This window comes from Oncorhynchus nerka, linkage group LG21 (genome assembly GCF_034236695.1).
Source record: "Oncorhynchus nerka isolate Pitt River linkage group LG21, Oner_Uvic_2.0, whole genome shotgun sequence".
Classification (NCBI taxonomy): Eukaryota; Metazoa; Chordata; class Actinopteri; order Salmoniformes; family Salmonidae; genus Oncorhynchus; species Oncorhynchus nerka.
In genome coordinates this window covers 1,354,479-1,380,879 of record NC_088416.1, presented here as the reverse complement: position 1 = coordinate 1,380,879, position 26,401 = coordinate 1,354,479, and the positions used below count along the sequence as shown (strand labels likewise).

The 26,401-nt window shown below is 43.7% G+C and overlaps 2 protein-coding genes across 2 annotated transcripts in view; one reads left to right on the top strand and one right to left on the bottom strand.

Moving 5' to 3' along the window:
- Positions 1-2,117, bottom strand: part of LOC135563501 (transmembrane channel-like protein 5) — a 34,927-nt gene extending 32,810 nt beyond the window's left edge. The window contains 3 exon segments of the mRNA XM_065006177.1: positions 184-440; positions 1,157-1,335; positions 1,936-2,117. Of these exon segments, the coding sequence (XP_064862249.1) occupies positions 184-440; positions 1,157-1,233 (334 nt within the window). The 5' untranslated portion in view covers positions 1,234-1,335; positions 1,936-2,117.
- A 656-nt stretch (positions 2,118-2,773) lies between these two features.
- The window catches only part of LOC115119767 (BOS complex subunit NOMO1-like), a 34,838-nt gene continuing 11,210 nt past the window's right edge, over positions 2,774-26,401 (top strand). The window contains 36 exon segments of the mRNA XM_065006176.1: positions 2,774-2,922; positions 3,441-3,708; positions 4,279-4,427; positions 4,735-4,890; positions 5,472-5,557; positions 5,690-5,835; positions 6,038-6,185; positions 6,476-6,652; positions 7,850-7,995; positions 8,248-8,362; positions 9,549-9,646; positions 9,718-9,901; positions 12,863-12,993; positions 13,256-13,411; positions 13,588-13,666; positions 13,877-14,070; positions 15,577-15,655; positions 15,658-15,816; positions 16,506-16,595; positions 17,505-17,550; positions 17,635-17,735; positions 18,146-18,252; positions 18,490-18,562; positions 18,795-18,947; positions 19,379-19,516; positions 20,082-20,171; positions 20,329-20,434; positions 20,629-20,779; positions 20,909-21,086; positions 21,420-21,561; positions 21,926-22,057; positions 22,341-22,477; positions 24,122-24,209; positions 24,390-24,453; positions 24,546-24,641; positions 25,055-25,356. Of these exon segments, the coding sequence (XP_064862248.1) occupies positions 2,907-2,922; positions 3,441-3,708; positions 4,279-4,427; positions 4,735-4,890; positions 5,472-5,557; positions 5,690-5,835; positions 6,038-6,185; positions 6,476-6,652; positions 7,850-7,995; positions 8,248-8,362; positions 9,549-9,646; positions 9,718-9,901; positions 12,863-12,993; positions 13,256-13,411; positions 13,588-13,666; positions 13,877-14,070; positions 15,577-15,655; positions 15,658-15,816; positions 16,506-16,595; positions 17,505-17,550; positions 17,635-17,735; positions 18,146-18,252; positions 18,490-18,562; positions 18,795-18,947; positions 19,379-19,516; positions 20,082-20,171; positions 20,329-20,434; positions 20,629-20,779; positions 20,909-21,086; positions 21,420-21,561; positions 21,926-22,057; positions 22,341-22,477; positions 24,122-24,209; positions 24,390-24,453; positions 24,546-24,641; positions 25,055-25,356 (4,681 nt within the window). The 5' untranslated portion in view covers positions 2,774-2,906.

Here is a 26,401-nt window from a genome sequence, read left to right as displayed (position 1 = left end):
CCCAGAACCAAATCTTGGGAGGAGAGACTACCCTTACTACAGCACAAGGGATCATATTTCTCTGATCTGTTTACAATACAATCTCCCATCAGAAAACGTGTGTACTGCCATTACATCGGTGTCTGGCTGTACATTACTTATTTCTATTGCCTAATTAATCAATTAAATCAAACATCGACTTACTGAGGTCATGCTGCTGCCATCGTGGGCTCTCCGACCGGGGAGGAAGGAGACCCATGGGAATGCTGTCTCTGCCCCTCCAGCTCCCCTCCTGCCACCCGCCCCAGGGCACTCTCTCCTGGGCATCGTTGTAGCTGGACTGGACCCCTCCTGGGAGCTGCTGGAGGTCGGACCTGCCCCTCTGCCCCCCGGCTCCATCATCCCTGGGGTAGGGGTTACCATGTGGGTTACTATGATGGGATTGGGATTTCCTGGAAGGACTTTGGAGAGAAGGACAGAGCATAACATTACTGGTGTGTTGTTGTATAAACCCTGCATCAGTCAGTCCAACGCCTTAATCATTACACTCATAAGGTTGCTGATGGTGTTCTAAGAATCATGCTACAATATTATTATAGACATATGACATCTGTCATAGACAATAATGTTTTTTTTTCTGAGGCGCTATAAAGTGAGTCTCTTGTAAGAAATACAATTACTTTGGTCACACCGCTGAAGGTTCATGACCGTCTCTAGTACTTAGCACGACATTAACTTATAATGACAACAAACTCCTTGTACTGTAACACAACATTCAACACACAAAGAAGGAGAATTGGCCCACTTTGACAGTATTCATTTCAGGGATAGCTTCCTGCTACAATATGTAATGGCACTGGCACTATAAAAAATCTGACACTAATTGAGAGATTAGAGATGATGTGACCAAGCACAGTGATGGTTTACATTTAAATATACAGAACAAAAGATCCTCTCAGAATTATTTTCTAATACTGGACCATTATGTTTTACTTCACTTCTCATATTTGAGTTATTTGTGCACTCTCCCCAAAAACATTTTTAAGAGCTGTCCGTCAACATTTCATTCAAGCCCTCTACCCATTCAGGCCCTCTACCCATTCAGGTTCTCTACCCAGTTAAAGCAGAATTATAACAAACATCCAAACAACACAATCGTACAAGTTGACACACATACCTCCTATCTATCTCCAGGGTGTCACTGTCATGATAGGCAGGGTTGTTATATACTCCAGTGTTGTTGTAGTGTGACATAGGGATCCTTGGCTTGATCTTCTTCTATAGTGGTTAACCCGGTGGGGGTTTCTGTCTGTCCCTCTCTTCTTTAGTCCCCTGGAGGTCTGAAAGGTCCTCCTACTGTATTCTCAGTAAAACAATTCATGAGAATCAGCTTGCCATTACATAAAATGAGAACTGGAAACGAGACATAAACGTGCCACTAGCAACAAGACTCCCTTGGGTATAAAGAAGGGGCAAATACAAGACTTCTGAGATCATACCTCGATGCTATTCCCATCTTACTTTCACAAATAAAGCTGTGCCATCTAATACACATCACATGTTTTGGATGGAATGGCTGTCTTCAGTAAGTTATTTAACTCCCCTGTCCTATCCCTGTGTATATCATTATTTATTAACACAGGGATATGGTTTCTGTTTTGCCATGGTCTGTGCTTCAGTGCTGCCCTATGGCAGTAAACTAGGCAAAGTAGAAGTAACAAATTCCCGAGCAACAAAGTCTGGAAAGAGATCCGACTAACAAATGTGTTGACATGGTAGTTTATTGTGGGGAAAACACAGAAGTTATATGTGACAGGGAATCTTTGTCGTCAAATTAAGAGAAATATAACCATGTTCCAAATAATAATAGTATACATTGCTGTTAGATACAGTAACAATTTAAAACTATTGTATCAAACAATTGTTTAAAAGAGTAAATCCACAGAGTGTAATTACCTGGTTAATGTGCTGCTTACTCAGGGAAATCTGCTGGCTGCTTGAACAGATGTTGCAGGCCGAGGATGCCTCCCCTTTTCCTTATAATCCAGGTTTGAAGTGTCAACTGTGGTAGCTAGAGTGCAGTTCTGAGAGATCTACCTTTGTTGAACTTTATCACTGTGTGTCTGTCAGACTACCCGGAACTGTTTACTTGAAATAAAGGTAAAAGTCCGGTGGTTCTAAATGCCGTATGCAAATCTAATAGGCTGCTATGGTTGGCATAATGACAAGTATTTGCAAATGATTCCCATAGGACGTGAAAATTAATTGGCATAATAAGATATGGCACGGCCAAGGGCTCAACTGTGTTATTACGAATGACTGCATGTGCAGTGTGCAATTGGATAGGGAATTGCAATGAAGAGTCATAATGATTAACTTTCGTATTCGACTCTCTATTTAAAACACAATGTCAAACAAAATGTTGAATTCTGTGAACAGCATAATAAACAATTAAATTGTTAGTTGGACATTTTTATTATTTCATATTCAAATAATATGACCCCATTTTAAGCGTAAATAATTATTGATGCTCCATCATTTAAAAGGTTTATGGTGGTGGAATTTGAGGACAGTAGAGCGCGACAAATGTTGTTATATAAATATAAAAGCTAGCTAACTAGCTATACAAATAAACGTGAAATTGTTGGTCGGGTCGTTTGTCAGTATTTAATTTAGATTAAACTCCAGTCATATCCAAAATTAAATAAGCGCGATTGTTGTGTATAATTGTGCGAAAGCATGCTATGCCAATCTAGTATTTATACATCTAGCTCCAGAGTTGCTTCGCTTTGGGATTCAGGAAAGGGAATGCGGCTTTGTTTTCCTTCTGCTGACTGACAGCCAACGTCAGCTAGCTACGCTAGTTAGCTAACAAAGTTGTTCATTAAACTTTCGTTGATATTAAAAGTGCACGAGGACAACTGGAAATGGAGAGAGACTCAGGTAACTAAGCAAACTCAATTTCATGTAGACCTTCTCAGCAAGTAAGTTAGTAAATGTAACCAGTTATCTAGCTAGACAAGGCAGGTAAACTTTCCCAATGCTAAAAAGCTATCCAGCCAACGTTAGCTAGCCAACGGTAGCTATCTAACTTTTAGCTGAAACTGAGCCAATTGTCGTTGTTATTGAAAGAATATTTCCCTTACTCTTTGAGTTTTATGACATTAAATAGGAACAGTAACTTGGTTGCTGAAGATATGTTTTGATAGATGTAATTATTGAGGTGTGGCTGTTGTAGTTTTTTCAAATGTACCTGTCTGTTGCAATGACTGTATGGCTACACCACTTCCTGTGCATTCACAGCCAAATAGTTTAGTGAGTTCAACAGTATGATATCAATACAGTGTATTGCATTCAAGTACTGCTCTTTATACCCCACATTTTACTCTCACTTTATGAACTTTAACCCCAGCCTCTTCCTCAATACACTTTTTTTTTTTTACTGTATTTCTCTCTGACAGTGTTCCACAATGACCGTCTGGGAGCACCACGTAACCCACTACTGGACCAGCTCCCCAGCTACCAGTCTCTGCTGTACCGCAGAAAGCCCTCCGCCTCGGGCAGTAACAAGCGCCGTGGCAGCTCACGGACCAGGCTGGGCTCCTCCAGCAGTGGGAAATGGGGACAGACCACATTGGCCAGACAGCATGAGGAGAAACACAGGACTCAGACCCTACAGAGACCAGTCAGGGAACTGCCCAAACCTATGGCGGAGAAACGCAGAGACAAGTCAGATCGCTAATATGTCTTCATGCAGTGTTATACTGGTGTAAAATGTTGTATTGTAATGATAATATGAAAAGGGTTGCACTGTGTAATAACATTTGTATACTATGTAACTGTATAAGTTACAGGACAACAGAGATTTTTATGTTTTTCACTGAGTCTTACTGTGTTGGAAGTAATTGGTTATCTGCCTTCATTGCCTTCACTCACTGTAGGGGTCAGCAGTGCATAGTTATTGCTCTGCAGGCAGTGTTTAATTTTCTCGTATCAATTTGAGACATTACAGGATTAGTGAAGGAATGCTCTCTGAATCTCTCCTAGATATATGGCAATTCTCAAGCCGTAGGCCAATAACAGAGCACACCATTCACTACAAATAGGCTACAATTTCATGAGCATAACGATTGGGGCTAGAGATGGTTATGTTCATGGTGGACACTATATTGAGTCTCTTTGTTGAAGCTCTCTTGGTGGATTCTGTTGTGATGTTAGTATTCTTGAAAAATGGTTAGTATGTAAACATTGACTGACTGATTGATTGCTTAATATATTGACTGATTGATCATCTGACAGGGACCAGCGTTTGGAGCAGGCCAAGGATCTGAGCAGTTGGAGCCAGTGGAGACAGAGCACCAGACGGACCCTGAGGAGGCTGAAGGAGGATGGGTTTGAGATGCTCAGCAACCTGGAGCTCTGGAGGGGAGACATCCATGTCATTGAGGGTAAGAGAGTGGATGCTAGTGACAAAACAACCTGTTACTCCAATTGACTTCTATTGACATGATTTATGTCAAAGGCTTAGTTACACGATCAAAGCTCAAAATTGGAATTGTGAGGGACAAAGGTAGAGTGTCCACAGAGATGATGTAATATCGCTGATGAAAATTGGGCAATTAAAAGTTATTTTGCTCACTTGTGTATCTTCTGTTGGAAGCATTGAAAGATATGAGTGCATTGATGTTGATCTCTTTAAGATCCGGGATGGTATCTAAATCACTCATCCTTTCCCTTCTCTGTGTCCCATCACAGGGATGTTTGGCACGGGGATCCTGTCCTACTTCTCCTTCCTGCGTTTCCTGGTGCTGCTCAACTTCATCATGTTCCTGCTCATGTTCGGCTTCGTCATGCTGCCCATCATCACCGCCCCCCATGCTTCAGGGAACACCACCTTCAACCACGTAGATGGTAACACAGGCCTTTACGTGTTATAGAGTAAAGTAGACCATATTATACATGTAACTGTCAAGACAAAGGAAACACACAGACCCTTTAAACCGCCTATGCTCCTTTGAGACCCGTCTTTCAAAGTAGCGAAAAATAATAAGCATTTTATACAAGACTCTAAGCATGATGGGATGTTAATTACTGAATTAACTCAGGATCCACACCTGTGTGGAAGCACCTGCTTTCAATAGACTTTGCATCCCTCATTTGCTGAAGTGTTTCCTTTATTTTGGCAGTTACATGTACATCACAGGAGGTTGGTGGCACTTTAATTGGGGAGGACGGGCTCGTGGCAATGGCTTGAGCAGAATGTGTGTAATGGTATCAAATACATCAAACACATGGTTTCCATAACTGTTCTGCGACATCAAGAGCATCAGTCATCTTTACATTAGATTATGAAGGTTGTATTGTTAATCTCATCTATGATATATATATATATATATATATATATATATATATATATTTTAAATTCATTGTTAATGGACTTCTAGAAAGATGCCTTACCAATATTATATTGTTGCTTCTGTTGTGAACCACAGGCTTCGAGTGCAGTAACTACCCCAGCACCTCTCGCCGTGGCCTGGTGGTTTTCCACCAGCACATCACAGACCTCCTCTCAGGGGCGGTACGGACTACCCTCCTCATATACCACGCCCTCTTATTCATTTAATTCAGTCACTCATTGTACGCCTGCATAGCACTGTAGATGATGTTCTGGGACTGAGAATGACTCCCTTGTTTGTTTCACATCTTAAAGGGCTTTCTGGAGCAGACCTACCTCTTCTATGGTTACTACAAGGTAGAGACCATTCACTTCCCTAAGTTCACCTACAACCTGCCTCTGGCCTACCTGCTGGTCACCATAGCCTACCTCTTCCTCAGTCTCATATGGATAGTCAAAAGGTAAAAAGTGCCCTATCTTACTGTATTCAGACTTGTCAATTATACACGTCTTTTGGATAAACCGCTCCTCAAAAGGCATATCTTCTCAAACATGCACATGCTGTCCAATTGATTTTCATGGTCCTGCATGTCATATACTGTTATAGAAATACTTCAGTTTTTTAGCAATTTCCAAATCTGCATTTCTCGTCGTTCCCCAAAGGTCTGCGACTGGCTTCAAGCGTAAACTGGTGCAGGACGAGGATCGCTTCCAGAGCTTCTGCAACAAGATCTTTGCCGGCTGGGACTTCTGTATCGTCAACGACAGCGCAGCCAGGCTCAAGAGGAGCAGTCTTCTTTATGAACTGAAGGTGAGGTGTCAGTAGTCAGTCGATAGTATAGGTTGACTCAAAACAACAGGGAGAAATGTGATTCAACACTATTGACAAAGTGAATTGAAGTCCTCAGTTCACACATTCCAGTTACAGCCATATAATGTAACAGAACTGTATTGGTTCACTTCTGTTTACCACTCGCTTTTCAACAACTCCTTTCAGAAGGAGCTGTGTTTATTTGTTTATTAATATATACAGTATAAGTGCTTATAACTGCATATAATGGAGATCCTATATTAATTCCTCTGTCCTTTCTATGTCAACAGACTGATCTGGAAGAGGAGCGCATCAAGCAGAAGATAGCAGACAGGACACGGAAGGAGAAGTGTAGGATCTACGTGATCCGACTGATCCTGAATCTGTTTGTGATCGCTGTACTGGCTGCCTGTTTCTACTCCATCTACATAGCCACCAACTTCTCCCAGAAAGCACAGATGACCAAGGTAACTAGGCAAGTCAGTTAAGAACATATTCTTATTTACAATTGACGGCCTACCCCGGCCAAACCTGGACAACGCTGGGCCAATTGTGCGCCACCCTATGGGACTCCCAGTCACGGCCAGATGTGATACAGCCTGGATTCGAACCAGGGTCTGTAGTGACGCCTCTAGCACTGAGATGCAGTGCCTTAAGACTGCTATACCACCAGGGAGCCCCATTTAGTGGAGGGTTCTTTTTAAATCACATTGTGATTAACCTTTAAACAGCCACGTTAGTTCAGTTTAATTTGATGTGTACTATGGAAGCTTAAAGCTGAATTGCAGCAGCACATACAAGAAAACAAATGTAAATCAATGATCAACATGAAGGGAGTTGAAGCGTGAATGGAGGAGGAGCATCTTGGTCACAGCCAGGGAGGATAGTTGGTCAGAGACAGGTCTGGAGTCTCCTCAGCACACCCTGCTGTCCCTGATGTCCTCAGCCTCTCCTTATGGACTCTGTAGGTAGCTGGTCAATAGACATAAAAACTGAAATATATCATTTTATTATAATAGTTTTCCCCCGGGGGGGGAAAAAAATGATATTAATCGCCATTGAAATGACTAAAACCAAATCTAAACTGTAGAATTGATAATGGACCTACATTTATTGTGTCTTCACTCTTTCCAGCATCCTAAAAGTAATCGAAAGAAAAACTAGACAGTCAAGGAGCATTGACGAGACTGAATGCGGCCCACGGGGAAAAATTAGTTTGACACCCCTGGTTTAGCACAATTTTGAATTTTTTGTATTTTTTATTTAACTGCGCAAGTCAATTCTTATTTACAATGACGGCCTAACCCAGACCACGCTGGGCCAATTTTGCGCCGTCCTATGGCACTCCCAATCACGGCCGGTTGTAATACAGCCTGGATCGAGCTAGGGTCTGTAGTGACGCCTTGTAGCACTGAGATGCAGCGCCTTAGACCACTGGCCACTCGGGAGCACAATGGTTGTGTTTTTTTTATTTTTACGTTTATCGATTTTACAAACGACACAAACATCAACACAGAACGACACTTGACACATTCAACAATTTCAAAGGTTGAGGGATAAGCACAATGGCTGTTCTATTGAAATGAATTTTCTCTTCCTCAGTACTGTATACCTAATGGCATGTGCCTTTTCTGTTTTACTTCAAACACGCGTTGTCATAACAGGTGAACTTCATCCTGGACCTGATCTATGAGTATCTGCCTTCCATCGTCATCACCCTGGCCAACTTCATCACCCCCCTCATCTTCTCCCTCATCATCCAGTTTGAAGACTACTCCCCCGCCTTTGAGATCCGCTTCACTCTCATGAGGTAAACAACAGGGCTGGGGTTGTTTTATTTCTATTCAGTCATTACATTTTTCAGTTTACTTCCTGAATTAATATGAAATTTACCCCAACCCTGGCAACCAAGCATTTCTTCTGTGAAAATCAATGAATGATGCTCTTGATGTTTCACACCTATTCTAGTTTGCATACTGATGTAGCACCCTGGTATTGATGAATAGATTTTTGCATTTTAACACCAACGTCATTTCTTTGTAATGTCATAATCTTTCCACAGGTGTGTGTTCATGCGCCTGACCAGTATCTGTGTGCTTCTCGTCTCCCTCTGGGGTCAGATCACCTCTTGCCAGGAAGGGAACTGTGTCTGCGGGTACAACCACATCCTCTACCCGGTGAGTGGAGGTCAAAGGTTACCGTAGATATACAATACCAGTCAGGTTTCTTTATTTGTACTATTTTCTACATTGTAGAATAATAGTGAAGACATCAAAACTATGAAATAACACATGGAATTATGTAGTAACCAAAAAAGTGTTTAACAAATCAAAATACATTTTGGATTTTAGATTATTCAAAGTAGCCACCCTTTGCCTTGATGACAGCTTTGCACACTCTTGGCATTATCTCTATCAGCTTCACCTGGAATGCTTTTCCAACAGTCTTGAAGGAGTTCCCACATATGCTGAGCACTTGTTGGCTGCTTTCCTTCACTCTGCGGTCCAACTCATCCCAAATCATCTCAATTGGATTGAGGTCGGGTGATTGTGGAGGCCAGGTCATCTGATGCAGCACTCCATCACTCTCCTTCTTGGTCAAATAGCTGGAGGTGTCTGTTACTTGAACTCTGTGAAATATTTATTTGGGCTGCATGAACTTATCCTCTGCAGCAGAGGTAACTCTGGGTCTTCTTTCCTGTGGCAGTCCTCATGCGAGTCAGTTTCATCATAGCGCTTGATGGTTTTTGCGACTGCACTTGAAGAAACACTCAAAGTTCTTGAAATGTTCTGTATTGACTGGCCTTCATGTCTTAAAGTAATGATGTACTGTCATTTCTCTTTGCTTATTTGAGCTGTTCTTGCCATAATATGGACTTGGTCTTTTATCAAATAGGGCTATCTTCTGTATACCACCCCTACCTTGTCACAACACAACTGATTGGCTCAAACGCATTAAGAAATTCCACAAATTAACTTTTAACAAGGCACACCTGTTAATTGAAATGCATCCCAGGTGACTACCTCATGAAGCTGGAGGTAGTCACCTGGAATGCAAAAATCTATTCATCCAGCTGGTTGAGAGAATGCCAAGAGTGTGCAAAGCTGTCATCGAGGCAAAGGGTGGATACTTTGAAGAAACTCAAATCTAAAATATATTTAGTCTTGTTTAACAGTTTTTTGGTTACTACATGATTCCATATGTGTTATTTCATAGTTTTGATGTCTTCACTATTATTCTACAATTTAGTAAAAATAAAGAACATCCCTGGAATGAGTAGGTGTGTCCAAACTTTTGACTGGTACTGTACATATTGATATTGGACGTTACTATGATCTCATATAATTCTACCTCTGCCTATAGTGTTGGGAGTCTCGCGTGGGCCAGGAGATGTACAAACTCATGATCTTTGATTTCATCATCATCGGTGCCGTCACTGTCTTTGTGGAGTTCCCTAGGAAGTAAGTCATCTTTTCTCTTCTCTCCTCTTCTATCCTCTCCTCTTCTGACGGTTCTCTCCCCCTCCCCCTAGACTCATAGTGGACTACTGTGACTGCGGCCTGGCCAAGTGGTGGGGCCAGCAGGAGTTTGCCATCCCCCAGAACGTCCTGGAGATTGTGTATGGCCAGACCATCTGCTGGATCGGGACGTTCTACTGCCCCCTGCTGCCCGCCATCTGCACCATCAAGTACTTCATCATCTTCTACATCAAAAAGGTAACATACCATAGAAATATTAGACCGTATCAATGTACTGTGATAGGTGGGCCGGTGGCCATAATTGTAGTTCTATGTAATACAGTACAGTAAAAGCATCAGGAAGGTACAGAAACTAAACAGGAAGCAGCCGTGCTCAGGTCTGTTCAACCCTGATCCGACCAATCGGATTCCACGCTTCAAGATTGCTTCGATCACGTGGACTGGGATATGTTCCGCATAGCGTCAAACAACAACATTGATGAATACGCTGATTCAGTGAGCGAATTTATTAGCAAGTGCATCGGTGATGTTGTACCCACAGCGTCTATTGAAACATTCCCCAACCAGAAACCGTGTAATCAAATCAAATGTATTTATATAGCCCTTCGTACATCAGCTGATATCTCAAAGTGCTGTACAGAACCCCAGCCTAAAACCCCAAACAGCAAGCAATGCAGGTGTAGAAGCACGGTATCGATGGCAGCATTCGTGCAAAACTGAAAGCGCGAACCACTGCTTTTAATCAGGGCAAGGTGACCGGAAACATGACTGAATACAAACAGTGTAGCTATTCCCTCCACAAGGCAATCAAACAAGCTAAGCGTCAGTAGAGACAAAGTAGAATGGCAATTCAACAGCTCAGACACGAGAGGTATGTGGCAGGGTCTACAGTCAATCACGGACTACAAACGAAAACCAGCCCCGTCGCTGACCACGATGTCTTAATCCCAGACAAACTAAACAACTTCTTTGCTCGCTTTGAGGACAATACAGTGCCACTGACACGGCCCGCTACCAAAACCTGAGGGCTCTCCTTCACTGCAGCCAACGTGAGTAATACATTTAAACAGGTTAACCCTCGCAAGGCTGCAGGCCCAAACGGCATCCCCAGCCGCGTCCTCAGAGCATGCGCAGACCAGCTGGCTGGTGGGGTTACGGACATATTCAATCAATCCTTATCCCAGTCTGCTGTTCCCACATGCTTCAAGAGGGCCAACATTGTTCCTGTTCCCAAGAAAGCTAAGGTAACTGAGCTAAATGACTACCGCCCTGTAGCACTCACTTCCGTCATCCTGAAGTGCTTTGAGAGACTAGTCAAGGACCATATCACCTCCACCCTACCCGACACCCTAGACCCACTCCAATTTGCTTACCGCCCCAATACGTCCACAGACGACGCAATCGCAATCACACTGCACACTGCCCTAACCCATCTGGACAAGAGGAATACCTATGTGAGAATGCTGTTCATCGACTACAGCTCAGCATTTAACACAATAGTACCCTCCAAACTCGTCATCAAGCTCGAGACCCTATGTCTTGACCCTGCCCTGTGCAACTGGGTCCTGGACTTCCTGACGGGCCACCCCCAGGTGGTGAGGGTAGGTAACAAGAGATTCACCCCGCTGATCCTCAACACTGGGGCCCCACAAGGGTGAGTTCTCAGCCCTCTCCTGTAATCACTGTTCACCCATGACTGCGTGGCCATGCACGCCTCCAACTCAATCATCAAGTTTGCAGACAACACAACAGTGGTAGGCTTGATTACCAACAACAACGAGACATCGGAGTGTGGTGTCAGGAAAATAACCTCACACTCAATGTCAACAAAACAAAGGAGATGATCGTGGACTTCAGGAAACAGCAGAGGGAGCAGCCCCCTACCCACATCGACGGACAGTGGAGAGGGTGGAAAGTTATAAGTTCCTCGGCGTACACATCACGGACAAACTGAAATGCTCCACCCACACAGACAGTGTGGTGAAGAAGGTGCAGCAGTGCCTCTTCAACCTCAGGAGGCTGAAGAAATTTGGCTTGTCACCAAAAACCCTCTCAAACTTTTACAGATGCACAATCGAGAGCATCCTGTCGGGCTGTATCACCGCCTGGTATGGCAACTGCTCCGCCCACAATCTTAAGGCTCTCCAGAGGGTAGTGAGGTCTGCACAACGCATCACCGGGGGCAATCTACCTGCCCTCCAGGACACCTACACCACCCGATGTCACAGGAAGGCCAAAAAAATCATCAAGGACAACAACCACCCGAGCCACTGCCTGTTCACCCCGCTATCATCCAGAAGGCGAGGTCAGTACAGGTGCATCAAAGCAGGGACCGAGAGACTGAAAAACAGCTTCTATCTCAAGGCCATCAGACTGTTAAACAGCCACCACTAACATTGAGTGGCTGCTGCCAACATACTGACTCAACTCCAGCCACTTTAATAATAGAAAAATTGATGTAATAAATGTATCACTAGCCACTTTAAACAATGCCACTTAATATAATGTTCACATACCCTACATTACTCATCTCATATATATATATATATACTGTACTCTATACCATCTACTGCATCTTGCCATCTTGATGTAATAAATGTATCACTGGCCACTTTAATCAATGCCACTTTATATAATGTTTACATACCCTACATTACTCATCTCATATGTATATAGTGTACTCTATACCATCTACTGCATCTTGCCTATGCTGTTCGGCCATCACTCATTCATATATTTGTATGTACCATTTCTTATTCATTCCTTTACACTTGTGTGTGTGTATAAGGTAGTTGTTGTGAAATTGTTAGGTTAGATTACTTGTTAGATATTACTGCATGGTCGGAACTAGAAGCACAAGCATTTCGCTACACTCCCATTAACATCTGCTAACCATGTGTATGTGACAAATATAATTAGATTTGATATGAATGACTGTTTGTGTTTTTGGTTGTAGCATATGGTTTTAGCTGGGTCTAAACCTTGGGTTACATACTCTAGGTAACTGATTGAGTTGAGCGATACTGTACCTCATAAGTCATAGTGTAGGTCAGGATATTTCCTTATCCTAATTCCTTCACCCAATTGATAGAGAAAAGGAATATCCCATACCTGTGTGCATTATGTTGACTGAAATGACTGAAAGGGAATTCTCACCCACAAATATGTTGATGAATGTATGTATTGTCTACCCTGCAGGTGACCCTGGTGAATAACTGCCGCCCGGCCACCCGTCCGTTCCGAGCCTCCAGCTCCAACTTCTTCTTCCTGGCTGTGCTGCTGATTGGCCTGGCACTGGCTTGTGTACCTGTCACCATTGGCATCGCACAGTGAGTACATGGCAGCAGTTAGCCTACCATGCATGCGTTTTTATTTCCATAGATGACCATCAATATGGCTAGTTGCACTGAAACTCACCGTGCACCAATCTCATACCCTTTTCAGCTGTACTGCTGAAACTGGGCTGGATAGGAAATATTTGAGTCAGCACAGTACAGTTTGGCTTGGCACCATAGTGTGAAAATAGTATCAATCTGCTCCTAGATCAGTTGTTGGGGACATAAACTTACCCTCCCGTTTCTCCCTTATCAGGATCAGCTGTTCCCAGGCCTGTGGTCCCTTCGTTAACTACACCACATCCTGGGAGGTGCTCCCCCGGACGGTGTCCCAGCTGCCTGCAGGGGCACGCAAGTTCCTCCTGGCCATCTCCTCTGAGGCCTTCGCCGTCTCCCTCTTTGTTATCACATGGTACGGGTTCCGGCCAATGATATCACTCCTGTCTACGGTTCATTATCATTTGATATCCAGGCCGATAGACTATGGTTTCAGCCAATCAATCAAATATATATATTTATAAAACCCTCTTTTCATCAACACGTCACAAAGGGCTATTTGATAACTGTTGTGTCTCTTTCCTCCCTCAGCCTGGCCATGTTTTATGTCATTGCTCTAGCTGGAGCGCACAAGCGAGTGATCAACCAACTGAGGGAACAGCTAGTCATGGTGAGTAGCTACAGTAACCAGTCTACATGGCTGCACAACTCTATACTGTACAGTAGCTTCATAGGACTAAGCTGTAGGGACAGGATTATTTTCCTGACCAGAAAAAAATCTAGCTCCTAGTTATCTGGCATAACATTGTTATAGGGTTAATTATAGGTTATTATTAGTACCCTCCCAGGGTTAACCCTCCTCTTCTCCCTGTTCGGCCAGGATGGGCGAGACAAGCGTTTCCTGATCCAAAAGCTGTGTCAGGCCCAGAGGACCTGTGCTATTATATCCACAGGTGCTCGTTCCCAGTCCCACTCCTCAGACAGAGTCAGTCCCAGCTACCGCTCCAACTCTGGGGTCTTCCTGGTCCAGCCACCCCCGGACTCTGCTACTCATGTCTGAATTGCTAGGATTAGGCCCTTGAGTTTTACCTGACCAAAAAACTCAGGGCTCTTGATATTACTTGTAACTGGCTGTCTAAACACTATTACTTGCAGACACTATAGGGGCTGGCTTCCCAGAAATATATTAAGTCTAGACCTGGACTAAAATGCATGCTCAATGGAGAATCTCCATTAAAATAGCTTTTTAGTCCAGGACCAGGCTTGATCTGTGTCCAGGAAACCAGCCCTACCACTGGCAGACACTAGATTTGAGGAACACTATGCAACTGGGGGATTAGCTTAGCCTATCTTTGGTTTTGATCCAACGCATGTTGAGATCTGTGAATGTGCAAACGTTTAACAAGCACAGTTTTACAATATTGGACCAATAGTTTTAACTCAAGGCTGGCAAAATAGCTATTTACTGACTTTTGTGGAGAATATATTGTCCTGTTTGTTGTTTACTATATGTAGCCTACCATAAACATTACTATATGTGATGTCATGATGATAATTCTGCTGACTATTACCTGTTTTCCTTCCAAGAAGGACTCTATTTATGACAAGAACCACTATAAAACTTTGAATTGCCCTTCTGAGTAAAGTAATAAAAAAAAAAAATCAAAGCTGATCCCATATTGTTCCACTTGAACGCCTATAAACACTAAACATTCTTCTTGCACTTTAAATGTGGCCTTTCTTGTTTATCTTTTAAAGGTATACTGTATTGATTTGTGTAAACTTATATTCTTTAATCTCTTGTTTACTATTTCCATTAACTCCCTCTAAGTATTAACTTTTAATAACCATGACAAGCTACATATGATTTAATATTTCAAAATGTATTTGAGATCTACTGTCCCAACTTCCGCTACATACCAAACTGAACTAATACTTTTTTACTGTACTCTGTCTCCACTGCCTGTGTTCCATAAAGGGGAAGTGTTGTTTTATCCATTGCAAACCATTGTTTATGAGTGAACTGTTACATTTGAATCAACTAGTAAGATGTAATTTTGGCTAAAGTTTTATAATTCCAAAATCTGTGTGTTATTCATTGTTCTAAACTGGGTGGTTCAAGCCCTGAATGCTGATTGGCTGACAGCCGTGGTATATCAGACTGTATACCACGGGTTTGACAAACCATGTGTTTTTACTGCTCTAATCTAATACTTTGGTAAACAGTTTATAATAGCAATAAGGCACCTCAGGGGTTTGTGGTATATGGCCAACTCCGCTTTGCATGGTGCTTAAGAACAGCCCTTAGCCGTGGTATATTGGCCATATACCACACACCCTCGGGCCTTATTGCATATTGAATTGTGGCTGGAAAAGGAAAATAAATCATGCAAGTATTTAAAACGTGTGTTATTTATTGTCATACTTTGTGTGAATATAACTAGTTTAATTTGTTCAGTAGGGAAACCCAAAAGACAAGATTCTGTTCATATTTGAATAGGCACCCAACATTTTCAAAAGTACATACTTAATCTTTGTCAACTCCGCACCAGCAGGTGTCGACGCCTCCAGAATAGGTAGCTACTGCTCCTTCAACAGCGCAGCTTACGGAACCGGAGGCAGCGTGCACTGTCAATTCGGTTGTCCAGAAAAATCTTCTGGCGAAAACTCGGAATAACGGAACCGGCAGACATGGCAGTGTTCTGGATATTATTTGGAATCATCTGCTGCCAATTTATTACAGTGTCAGCTGATGACATTGTGGTGGCCTGCGGAGGGTTCGTGAAATCCGACGTTGAAATCAACTACTCGCTGATCGAGGTGAGTGCAGAGACGGCCTACTACGTTAGTAGGCGGATACACTTGCTGGGGGTCTTGAGTGGTGAAAAGACAGTTGAGTTTGAATGAAATAACATTACCCCCAATGTGGCTAGTAAGATGATCTAGCTAACTCTCTGAGTAGCCACACTAATCTCACGAGCCATCTCTGATCTATGTTGCTGGTTTCTCGTGCACAACCATGTCGAAATTCGGAACTTGCTAGCTAACATAGTATTGTACTAACTAGCTATCCTTACAAAACACATCAGAAAAGCAATAACTTGAAGCTATTTAAAAGTATCTAAATGTGTTTAACTGATTTTAAGTCCTTTCTACATTTTAAAACTCTGAACGAATGGTAGTTTACGCACTGGCTAGCTAACGTTAGCTAGCATGCTAAAGTTGACCTAGCTAGTTGCCAGTCCACCTAAACCCCACTGTACTGACAAGGTATTGCACCATACACACACCATTTACAATAATAGGATTACTATTTCGTCAAATAATCTCAGACTGGACCACCCTCACCCTAATGACTGCCGGTGCAAGTCATTCACGTTAACTAACAAGCTACTTGATTGCAAAAGCCTATAGTGCTATCCAGCATGCATTGCATGAAATCATGCTTTTGCCTTTTTGGTTGTGTTTGTGCATTGCTAAATACACATCGTCTGTCTTGTCTCTCACAGATTAAAGTGTACACCAAACAAGGGTCTTTGAAATATCAGACGGACTGCGCTCCCATCAATGGATACTTTATGATTCCCCTCTATGACAAGGTAATGCATGTATCGATCCGAGTAGGCAGGCGGCCTCATTGTAATGTCATAATAAATTAAACAAACGTCGTATCCATACGTTTGATACGTTTCATTTATTCCATTCGAGACATTACAATGAGCCCGTCCTATAGCTTCTCCCACCAGCCTCCTGTGGTATTGATACATATGAAAATGTAGTAGTAGTAGTATGGCATTGGTTTGTCTAAACCTCAGACTGTTTCCCTGGTTACTTCATAGATATTAGTCTGAAAGAAGTCGCTGTAAAAAAGACGCAGTAGTCTCTACAAGACAGAATGTTGAATACAATTCTATTTAATCGTACTTTACCAGTTGTCCGTGCTATTGGTCCTGTTGGCGGTATCAGGTGGAGATGGGGTAGCCACAGGAAAGGGCTGTTTACCCCACTTTTTGCGGCAGCGGTTCTGTTGCTTGTATTTCCCACCTCCTGACGCATTTCACGTGATGCACAATATCAAACAATAGCCGAATGTAGCTTAATGTTGTCGACCAAAGCACAGTTACCTCGCAATCAGCTGAAAGTGCTTGTGAAATTTGCCTGTTGATTGCGTGGGACAAAGTTCAGTCTGCTTCGGTTAAACTCGGCATTGTTGACATCTTGTGCAGCGTCGCATGTGAATTGAGTCAGCATTGAAAATACAAACCGACATACAGCCCAGCGTACTGAAACTCAGGTTGATAACACTACTCTGTGGATATTTTGTCTCAGATTACCTACTTTTATAGGGACAAAATCAGTGGACAACAGGCAAAGTACGTTCAAATTAAGTTTATTCAACAGTTTGACTTGTGACGGGACTGTTAGAGCCTACATTTTAGAGACGAGAGACGTCCACTCTCGGGTTCATAGTGGCAGTTCTGCTAATATTTGACTCTTGTTATTCACAGGGAGACTTTGTGTTGAAGATTGAGCCTCCTCTTGGGTGGAGCTTTGGTAAGGAGAATTTCATGTGTATTTGTAGCTCTTGTGTATAGCCAGCAGTGCTGTAACATAACACTCTTGTCTGTGTTTTTGCAGAGCCCACCAGTGTGGACCTCTATGTGGACGGGGTCAATGATATCTGCACCAAGGAGCAGGACATCAACTTTGTCTTCACTGGCTTCTCTGTCTCTGGAACGGTGAGAGGAGCTCTTCTTCAATAAGCCTTGGCCTAACCCTTGTGGGGATGGTGCTCTCTGGAATAGTTAGTCATTTAGCAGATGCTCTTATCCAGAGCAACTTACTGGAGCAATTAGTGAAGTGTCTTGCTCAAGGGCACATCAACATGTTTTTTTTAATCTAGTCAGCCCGGGGATTCGAACCAGCGACCTTTCTGTTACTGGCACAACGCGCTTAACCGCTAGACTACGTTCCACCCCCCCCCAAAAGACTCAATACATCACTATTTACTGACTAAAGAGAATGGCACAGAGATCTGCCTCTTTTTAAAATGGTTGTTTAGTGTTAGTACTTACCGGATATACAGTATGTGCATTTCTGAAATAATTGTTTACTTTGTTGTGGCGTTAATGTGTTGTGTATGTCCCAGGTGCTCAGTAAAGGCCAACTCCTGGGCCCAGCTGGGGTGGAGATCAGCCTGACCAGGGAGGGAACAGGAGAAAAGCTGCAGAATGTGCTCACTCAGCCTGGAGGAAAGTAAGGGGCCGCTCCTCAAACTCTTAACAGTGTTGCTTTAAACTACAAGGCAATATAACTACCCCTTACAACACAAACAAACACACTGGCTTTTCTTTCAGTAGTGGCAACTCAAGCCATTCATATCAATGCTAATGCTTTTGTACACATCCGCTGTTGTTTTGTATCAGGACAATATACGTGGGGGTGGTAGAGGCACTAGGCTTCTAACACAGACTGTTTTGGGTCATTTCACAGGTACACCTTCTCCAAAGTACTTCCTGGAAGTTATGACATCATTGCTTCTCATCCGTCCTGGACCTTAGAGCAGGTGAGTTTCTTTCTGCAGGGCTCATGATCTCAAGCCATCTCAAAGTGCAGCTGTAGGTGTTATTGGCACAGTTTTAGGTGGATGCAATTGGAACTCAACAATCCTATTGCACAAGTAATATAAGCAAGCAGAGTAAGAACATAAGTGATTACAGGTAGTGTGAACTATGCAAAAAGAATTGGAGCAGAAACGTCCAAATGCTTCACAATCATTTTGCGTTGTAATTCCACAGAGCGCTACGTCCGTGCGTGTGTCCAGTGCCAATGCAGCGGCTGCAGAACATCTGGTGGTGGGAGGGTACGATGTCTCTGGGGAGGTCCGGAGTGATGGGGAACCCATGAAAAAAGTCACCTTCCTCCTCTACTCTGCCACAGTGAAGAAGGAGGTCAAATATATTTGTATTGAATTGAATGGCAAATTGAAAGAGCGGTGGTGTCCAGTCCGCTGTGTTTCTATTACATATTGTGATGCACTACAGTGATATTTTATCCTTAATGTTGGCTGTCTATGAAGCTGGACATTTTATACATGAATATTTATATTATGATATTGTAACCTAGACGGATACATACAGTTTTTACCCAAAACGTGAATTTCAAGTTTCAGATATATGTAATGCTTATCTTACATCCAGGCTGTATCACAACCAGCCGTGATTGGGAGTCCCATAGGGAAGCGCACAATTGGCCCAGCGTCGTCCGGTTTTGGCCGGTGTAGGCCGTCATTGTAACTAAGAATTTGTTCTTAGCTGACTTGCCTAGTTAAATAAAAATAAATACAATTCCCTCTAATATGTGTATTTCTTGTGTTTCCCAGGACATCAGTGGCTGTGACACAGCCCCAGTGGATGGAGCCGAGTCTGGAGATGACTCCCTGGTCTACCTGTGTAGCGCCCTGTCCCGAGAGGACGGCATCTTCTCGTTCCCCTCACTGGCCAGCGGAGATTACACTGTGGTAAGATGGCCGCCACAACACACTTGTGTGGTTCACACTGCACTTATCCCATGGCAAATTAGCCCTGGGCTAAGAATATGCCTTTTGAAGACTACGTATTCAGCACATATCCCTCCCAGTTAATGTGTGTTGCTGAAATAGCACAGTTGGTGTTCTTATGTTGTCATTAATGTGTAAAATATACTTGGGATCTGGAGGGCTCTGTACAAAAATCTGGAGGGCTCTGTACAACAATCTGGAGGGCTCTGTACAACAATCTGGAAGGCTCTGTACAACAATCTGGAGGGCTCTGTACAACAATCTGGAGGGCTCTGTACAACAATCTGGAGGGCTCTGTACAACAATCTGGAGGGCTCTGTACAACAATCTGGAGGGCTCTGTACAACAATCTGGAGGGCTCTGTACAACAATCTGGAGGGCTCTGTACAACAATCTGGAGGGCTCTGTACAACAATCTGGAAGGCTCTGTACAACAATCTGGAGGGCTGTATATAAAAATGATGTACTTTGTCTGGTTTCTTGTCCTTCACTTTGACTATGTTGGACTAATTTGTCTGTGTTTCAGATTCCCTTCTACAGGGGAGAGAGGATCACATTTGATGTGGCGCCTTCCAGAATGGACTTCAGGGTTGAGCACAACAGCTTGAAACTGGAGGTAAGTTTACAGTGCTCCAGCTTTCTGCTTGACTGCTACTTATGGGTTAAAATCGTAGAGCATTTGCCTTTGTGTCATGTGATTAACAGTGGTTATAATACTGTACATGATCCTGGAGGTGTCGTGTGTTATGTTTTGTGTTTCTCTCTCTCTGTAGCCCATCTTCCGTGTCATGGGTTTCTCTGTGACCGGCAGGGTTCTCAACAGCCTGGAGGGGGACGGGGTACCTGACGCCACGGTAACCCTCAACAACCAGATCAAAGGTAACCATAGTGACATCCACCACCCCATTTCTCTTCTATTATCTGTCTTCAAATTCGTGGGAGAAATATCAGAGATGACATTGTTTGGTTAAAGTGGAGACATGCTATGTCCATTTGCGTTGGGATCGTCCTTCTGCCGAACCCTTTCCTTCTCTCTCCCTTTTCCTCCCTCTCTCTTTCTTCCCCTGTAACAGTTCTGACCAAAGAGGACGGCTCCTACCGCCTGGAGAATATGACCACCGGTACCTACACCCTCCGCACGCACAAGGACCTCATGTTTTTTGAGCCAATCACAGTGAAGATAGCTCCCAACACGCCTCAACTCCCTGACATCATCACTGCTGGGTGAGTTTTGACTTTCAATGTGTCCTATTGATGCCTCCATCTATAATCATAACATCTGACATAACAGCTACGTAGTTGTTCTGTTGAAGCATTATAAATTATAAATGTCATTCTCGTCCCCCTCTCCAGGTTCAGCGTGTGTGGTCAGATCGCTATCACCCGTCTGCCAGAGGGCCTGAAGCAGCAGGGGCGTTACAAGGTGACCCTCACTCCCCTGGGACAGGACAACACCGCCACCCGCACCACCGACTCAGACCAGCAGGGGGCCTTCTGCTTCTATGCCAAACCTGGAGACTACAGTGTTACCGTACGTTACAGAAATACAGCTTGTTCTGACTATGAGATGAATTGGTGGCTTTTGAATTTTGGTGGCTTTGGTTGTATTGAGCGAAGTTGCCCTTATGCCCATATCTAGGATCAGCGTAGCTGCTCTGAATCATATCCCTATAAGGGTGAAGAAAGCATACTAAAGTGATCTATGATCAGTGTCTATGGGCAACTTCATCCTTCTTCCAGTCCTATTTACGTGAGGTCAGCTCTTAGGGATGTTACCCTCAAAATACAACCAAACAGGATTTTTCCATTTACCTTGGCTGTACTTAGGCTAACGTTTCATCCTGTCTTCCATCCTTCCCTGCAGGTGTCTCTTCCTGAGGCGGAGGTAAAGGCTGGCCTGGCCCTGCAGCCTGCTGCTCTGGAGGTCTCCCTGGTGGACAGGCCCCTCTCCGACCTCCTCTTCACCCAGTTCATGGCCTCCGTCTCGGGCAGGGTCTACTGTCTGGGTAAGCCTGCCCTGGAGCTCTCTCCCATTAGTCTATGACTCACTCTGAACATTTCCTGTTTAGATGTCAAGTAGGAATAATTCAAGGTTAACAATAACCCCTTAGGGAGAAGTAACTCTTATTCAACAGGGAACAGTAGGGCGCATTTTCTGTTGAATGAAAACAGTCATGGTTAAAAGTGCTTTTCTATTAGACAGACTGAGTGTGTTTTGATGCCTAACTGGGTCATTGTCAGGACAAACGCTGAAAACAGTCCATCTGAATACTCTATTAGTCCTAGCATTCTCGTTAGAAAGCTAATCAGCGACGGTCTCATTTTCACGGCTTTACCACTTTGAATAACCTTTGACCTCTTGACCCCCAGCGAACTGTGATGACCTGTCGGTGACCCTGCAGCCGGTGAGTCGTCAGGGGGAGAGGAGGAGCATGCTCCTCTCAGGGAGTGGTGACACCTTGGAAATCTCCTTCGACAACGTTCTGCCTGGCAAATACAAAGGTACGGACCTCCTGGGTCATGTTCATTGGGGCAAAAGGTATATTAAAAAAAATGTATTTTTGGACAAGATCTTTTTAGTAGCTCCTCGTTTCGTTCAGTTTTCTTCCCTTAAGTGTCTACTGAACAAGTATGTTATAGGATGGTCAATGTTGTAAGAGAATAAATCCATACACTAAAGCCAGGCTGTACTCCAGTCTCTCAGGCTAGGTTATGTATGTCTTGTCCTTATGTCAATATTGTAGCAATGTCTCACTTTCTGACGCTCTGCTCTCCTCCCTCCCAGTGAGTATCTCCCATGAGGAGTGGTGCTGGAAGCTCAAGTCAGTGGAGGTGGAGGTGCTGGACTCTGACGTGCTGGGAGTAGAGCTCAGACAGATAGGCTACATCCTCCGCTGCTCCCTGTCCCACGCCATCACCCTGGTCAGTAGTAACACAGGGGAGGGCTGTGTGTAGGGGACAGAGAGACTGTGTCTTTAGGTTTGTTCATATTCATGTAGTTGTGTGTATTTCTGTTTGTGCTTGTTATACATACTTTAGGCCGTGTAGTGTATGTGGATACCTCTTTAAATCAGTGGATTTGGCTATTTCAGCCATACCCGTTGCTGACCGGTGTATAAAATCGAGCACACAGCCATGCAGTCTCCATAGACAAACTTTGGCCTTATTGAAGAGCTCAGTGACTTTCAACGTGGCACCGTCATACGATGCCACCTTTCCAACAAGTCAGTTTGTCCAAATCTGTCCTGCTAGAGCTGCCCCGGTCAACTGTAACATGCTGACCACACCGCCCACGTCGTGTGCGTTGCAATATATATATATATATATATATATACACACGTTATTCAATCATTGCACCCATGATGCTTGCGAGCATCAACGAGCGTCTGCATAGCCAGGTGCTAAAATAGAACTTGTTTTTTTTTGTGAAGCTTGACGTGCTGCAAGTCCCGCCTCTCCCATCTCCTCATTGGTTTTTAGGAGCATATACCCACATGGGTGATTGAAAGTTTAACTGAGGTCCACACTCCAGTCCAGTTTGTGGTGGTAATGCACCTTAAAGTTGGTTGCCAGCTGCCATATAAAGTCTGAAGAAGAAGCCTGGGGAGATCGGTTTACCCTTTTATCTGTGGATTAATTGTCGGAGTAGAGGACCTTGTGTGTTTTAAGTAAAATTACAACCCAATGTTTATATCCCAGGAGAAATTAGCTAGCAACAACAAGCTAGCTAGCTAAATTGCCATGAATGTTTCATGTGTTTCGACCTGTCCCCAAATTAATCTAGTTGGTTCAGAGATTGTTTTGATATTTCAACCTGCATATCCTTATCGTGTCTGGTGTGGATGGACAAAATCAACATGTGTGCACTCGGTCTAGTCCGCATGGAAGTCCTGTTACTGTGAAGTGGATAGGTCTAGGAGCAACAACGGCTCTGACACAAAGTGGTAGGCCACACAAGCTCACAGAACAAGACCGCAGAGTCCTGATGCATGTAGCCCTTTAAATCTGTCCTCGGTTTAAGCACTCACTACCGAGTTCCAAACTGCCTCTGGAAGCAACGTCAGCACAATAAACTGTTTGTCGGGAGCTTCATGAATTGGGTTTCCATGGCCGAGCAGCCACACACAAGCCTAAGATCTGCATGTGCAATGACGAGAGACGGCTGGAGTGGTGTAAAGCTCGCCACAATTGGCCTTTTGGAGCAGTGGAAACGCGTTCTCTGGAGCGATAAATCACGCTTCAACATCAGTGCCCGACGACCTCACTATTGCTCTTGTGGCAGAATGGAAGCAAGTCCAGCAGCAATGTTCCAACATCTAGTGGAAAGCATTCCCAGAAGAGTTGGAAGGCTTTTTGTAGTAGCAATTGGTGGACCAACTCCATATTAATGCCCATGATTTTGGAATGAGATGTTCGACGAGCAGCTGTCCACATACTGTTGGACAGCTGCTCTGATAAGAAGAGTATGAGTGAATTGCTGAGCATAATGGTCCTTTAAATAGCTCATATTACATAATCGTGGTTGCTGTGGTGAAAGTCTAAATGAGTGTCTCTGTATCTTGGCAGGAGTTCTTTCAGGACGGCAGCAAGCCTGAGAACGTTGGCGTCTATAACCTCTCCAAGGGGGTCAACCGCTTCTGTCTCTCCAAGCCTGGTGGGAGAAACTCCTCTTCTTTTCACTTGTCTTCGATTCTCTTCAATATCCTTACTGAAAGACCTCTCTTTGGAAAATAAAATGCGTCTTCATGAGACTAACCTAGGTTAATGTAGGTTACCGGTAGATACATGAGTCAAATATTTATGCTTATTAATCATCTAATCTTGCTTTTGCCAGGTGTGTACAAAGTGACTCCTCGATCTTGCCACCAATTCGAACAGGACTATTATACCTACGACACGTAAGGGTGTTCTATTGGATCCATTTCTATGTTTTCCTTTTAAATAGCCACACCAAAGTGAATGACTCTACTTGTCTAAATGTCTCCTTCAGGTCAGCCCCCACTATCCTGACCCTGACTGCAGTGAGACATCACATGACTGGCCTAATCACCACTGATAAGATCCTAGATGTCACAGTCACCATAAAGTTAGTGCCCGTCACCTCTATAGACCTGCTATCACTCTACCATGTCCAAACAACCAGGCAAAATGTGGACTGATGGCATTGTCCTTGTTTGTAAGATGAATATCTGAGATTGTGTGTAAGATTTGCTGAGCAGTACTGTATACAGAATATACATTTAACTCAAAGGGGTGAATCTGTGTGCATAATTTGATTCAACCACCTATTTACATAGAACAGTACAATGTACATGATTCATAAAAAGGTTGGAGATTTACATGCATTTCCAGAATTAGGGTTTAAACATGAATTACTTGATTGTTTTTCTAAATATGACAACAACAACAAAAAGTATTATCACTGTGTTCCTCCTGTAGGTCGTCCATAGTCTGGTCCTGCTGTATTAACCTAAACACTGTTTATGTGTCCTCCATCAGATCCTCCATAGAGTCTGAGCCAGCTCTGGTCCTAGGCCCTCTGAGAAGCCTGGAGGAGCAGAGACAGGAGCAGCAGCTGCAGGAGATCGAGCTGCGGCGCCAGGAGAGGGAGAGACGTGCCCAAGAGGCTGAGGATGGCGGTGACAGCCAGCCCCCCATCCAAGAGAGAGCTGATGAGCTCATCAGCCCCTTTCACTACGAATTTTCTTACTGGGCCAGGGCTGGGGAGAGGATCACTGTGACTCCCTCCTCCAAGGAGCTGCTCTTCTATCCGCCGGAGATTGAGGCTACTATCACTGGAGGTCAGAGTTCACTTCCTTGTTATCCTCTTCTTTTGTGTTATGTTATTGTGTGTGTGTGTGTTTGTTCTGTGGTGTCTGTCTGCATATCTCTCTGTGTAGTGGAAATTCTAACCAAAAAGGAAGAGCGACTGTAGATTCTTCAAACAACAATTCTATTTAATAAGATTAGCAAAAAAATGGATCAGTCAACAATCCACACAACAGTGCAGAGTTAAAAGCCCAACGAACAGAGTTGGCTCTCTGCTGTTATAGAAAGTACAACCTCTTGTCTACATGGCAGTTTAGCAGATGTGTGTAAACAGGGGTGGAACATAGTGTGTACAAGGCGATGGGTTTGTCTGTGCAGATTTTAAGATGGCTCGAGGTTGATAGCTCAAGGGCTCAATCATCTAACTGCATTTATCACAGCTCACAGATAGTAAAAACACGGGATGTCTCACATGCTGGGGTCGCACCCAAACGGATCTTAGCTATACGCCCAGTCTTGTGACTAAGTCACACGAAGACACATTTGTATCAGGTTAGAAAGAAAAAAAACACTTATAGCAGGATACAATTCTCTTAAGTAGTATCACACGGGATAGCATAACTCACTGAGTCATTTTCCACCACAGGTGTATAACCTGTTTTTGTCTCTCTATATTTATATATGGTAACTCCCTATTCTCTGCCCCTACCAGAACCCATCCACAGAGATCTGACCAGGGCGTGTGGTGGACATCACCGGCCATGAAGCTCTGTCTGTCTCTATATTTATATATGGTAACTCCCTATTCTCTGCCCCTACCAGAACCCATCCACAGAGATCTGACCAGGGCGTGTGGTGGACATCACTGGCCATGAAGCTCTGTCTGTCTCTATATTTATATATGGTAACTCCCTATTCTCTGCCCCTACCAGAACCCATCCACAGAGATCTGACCAGGGCGTGTGGTGGACATCACTGGCCATGAAGCTCTGTCTGTCTCTATATTTATATATGGTAACTCCCTATTCTCTGCCCCTACCAGAACCCATCCACAGAGATCTGACCAGGGCGTGTGGT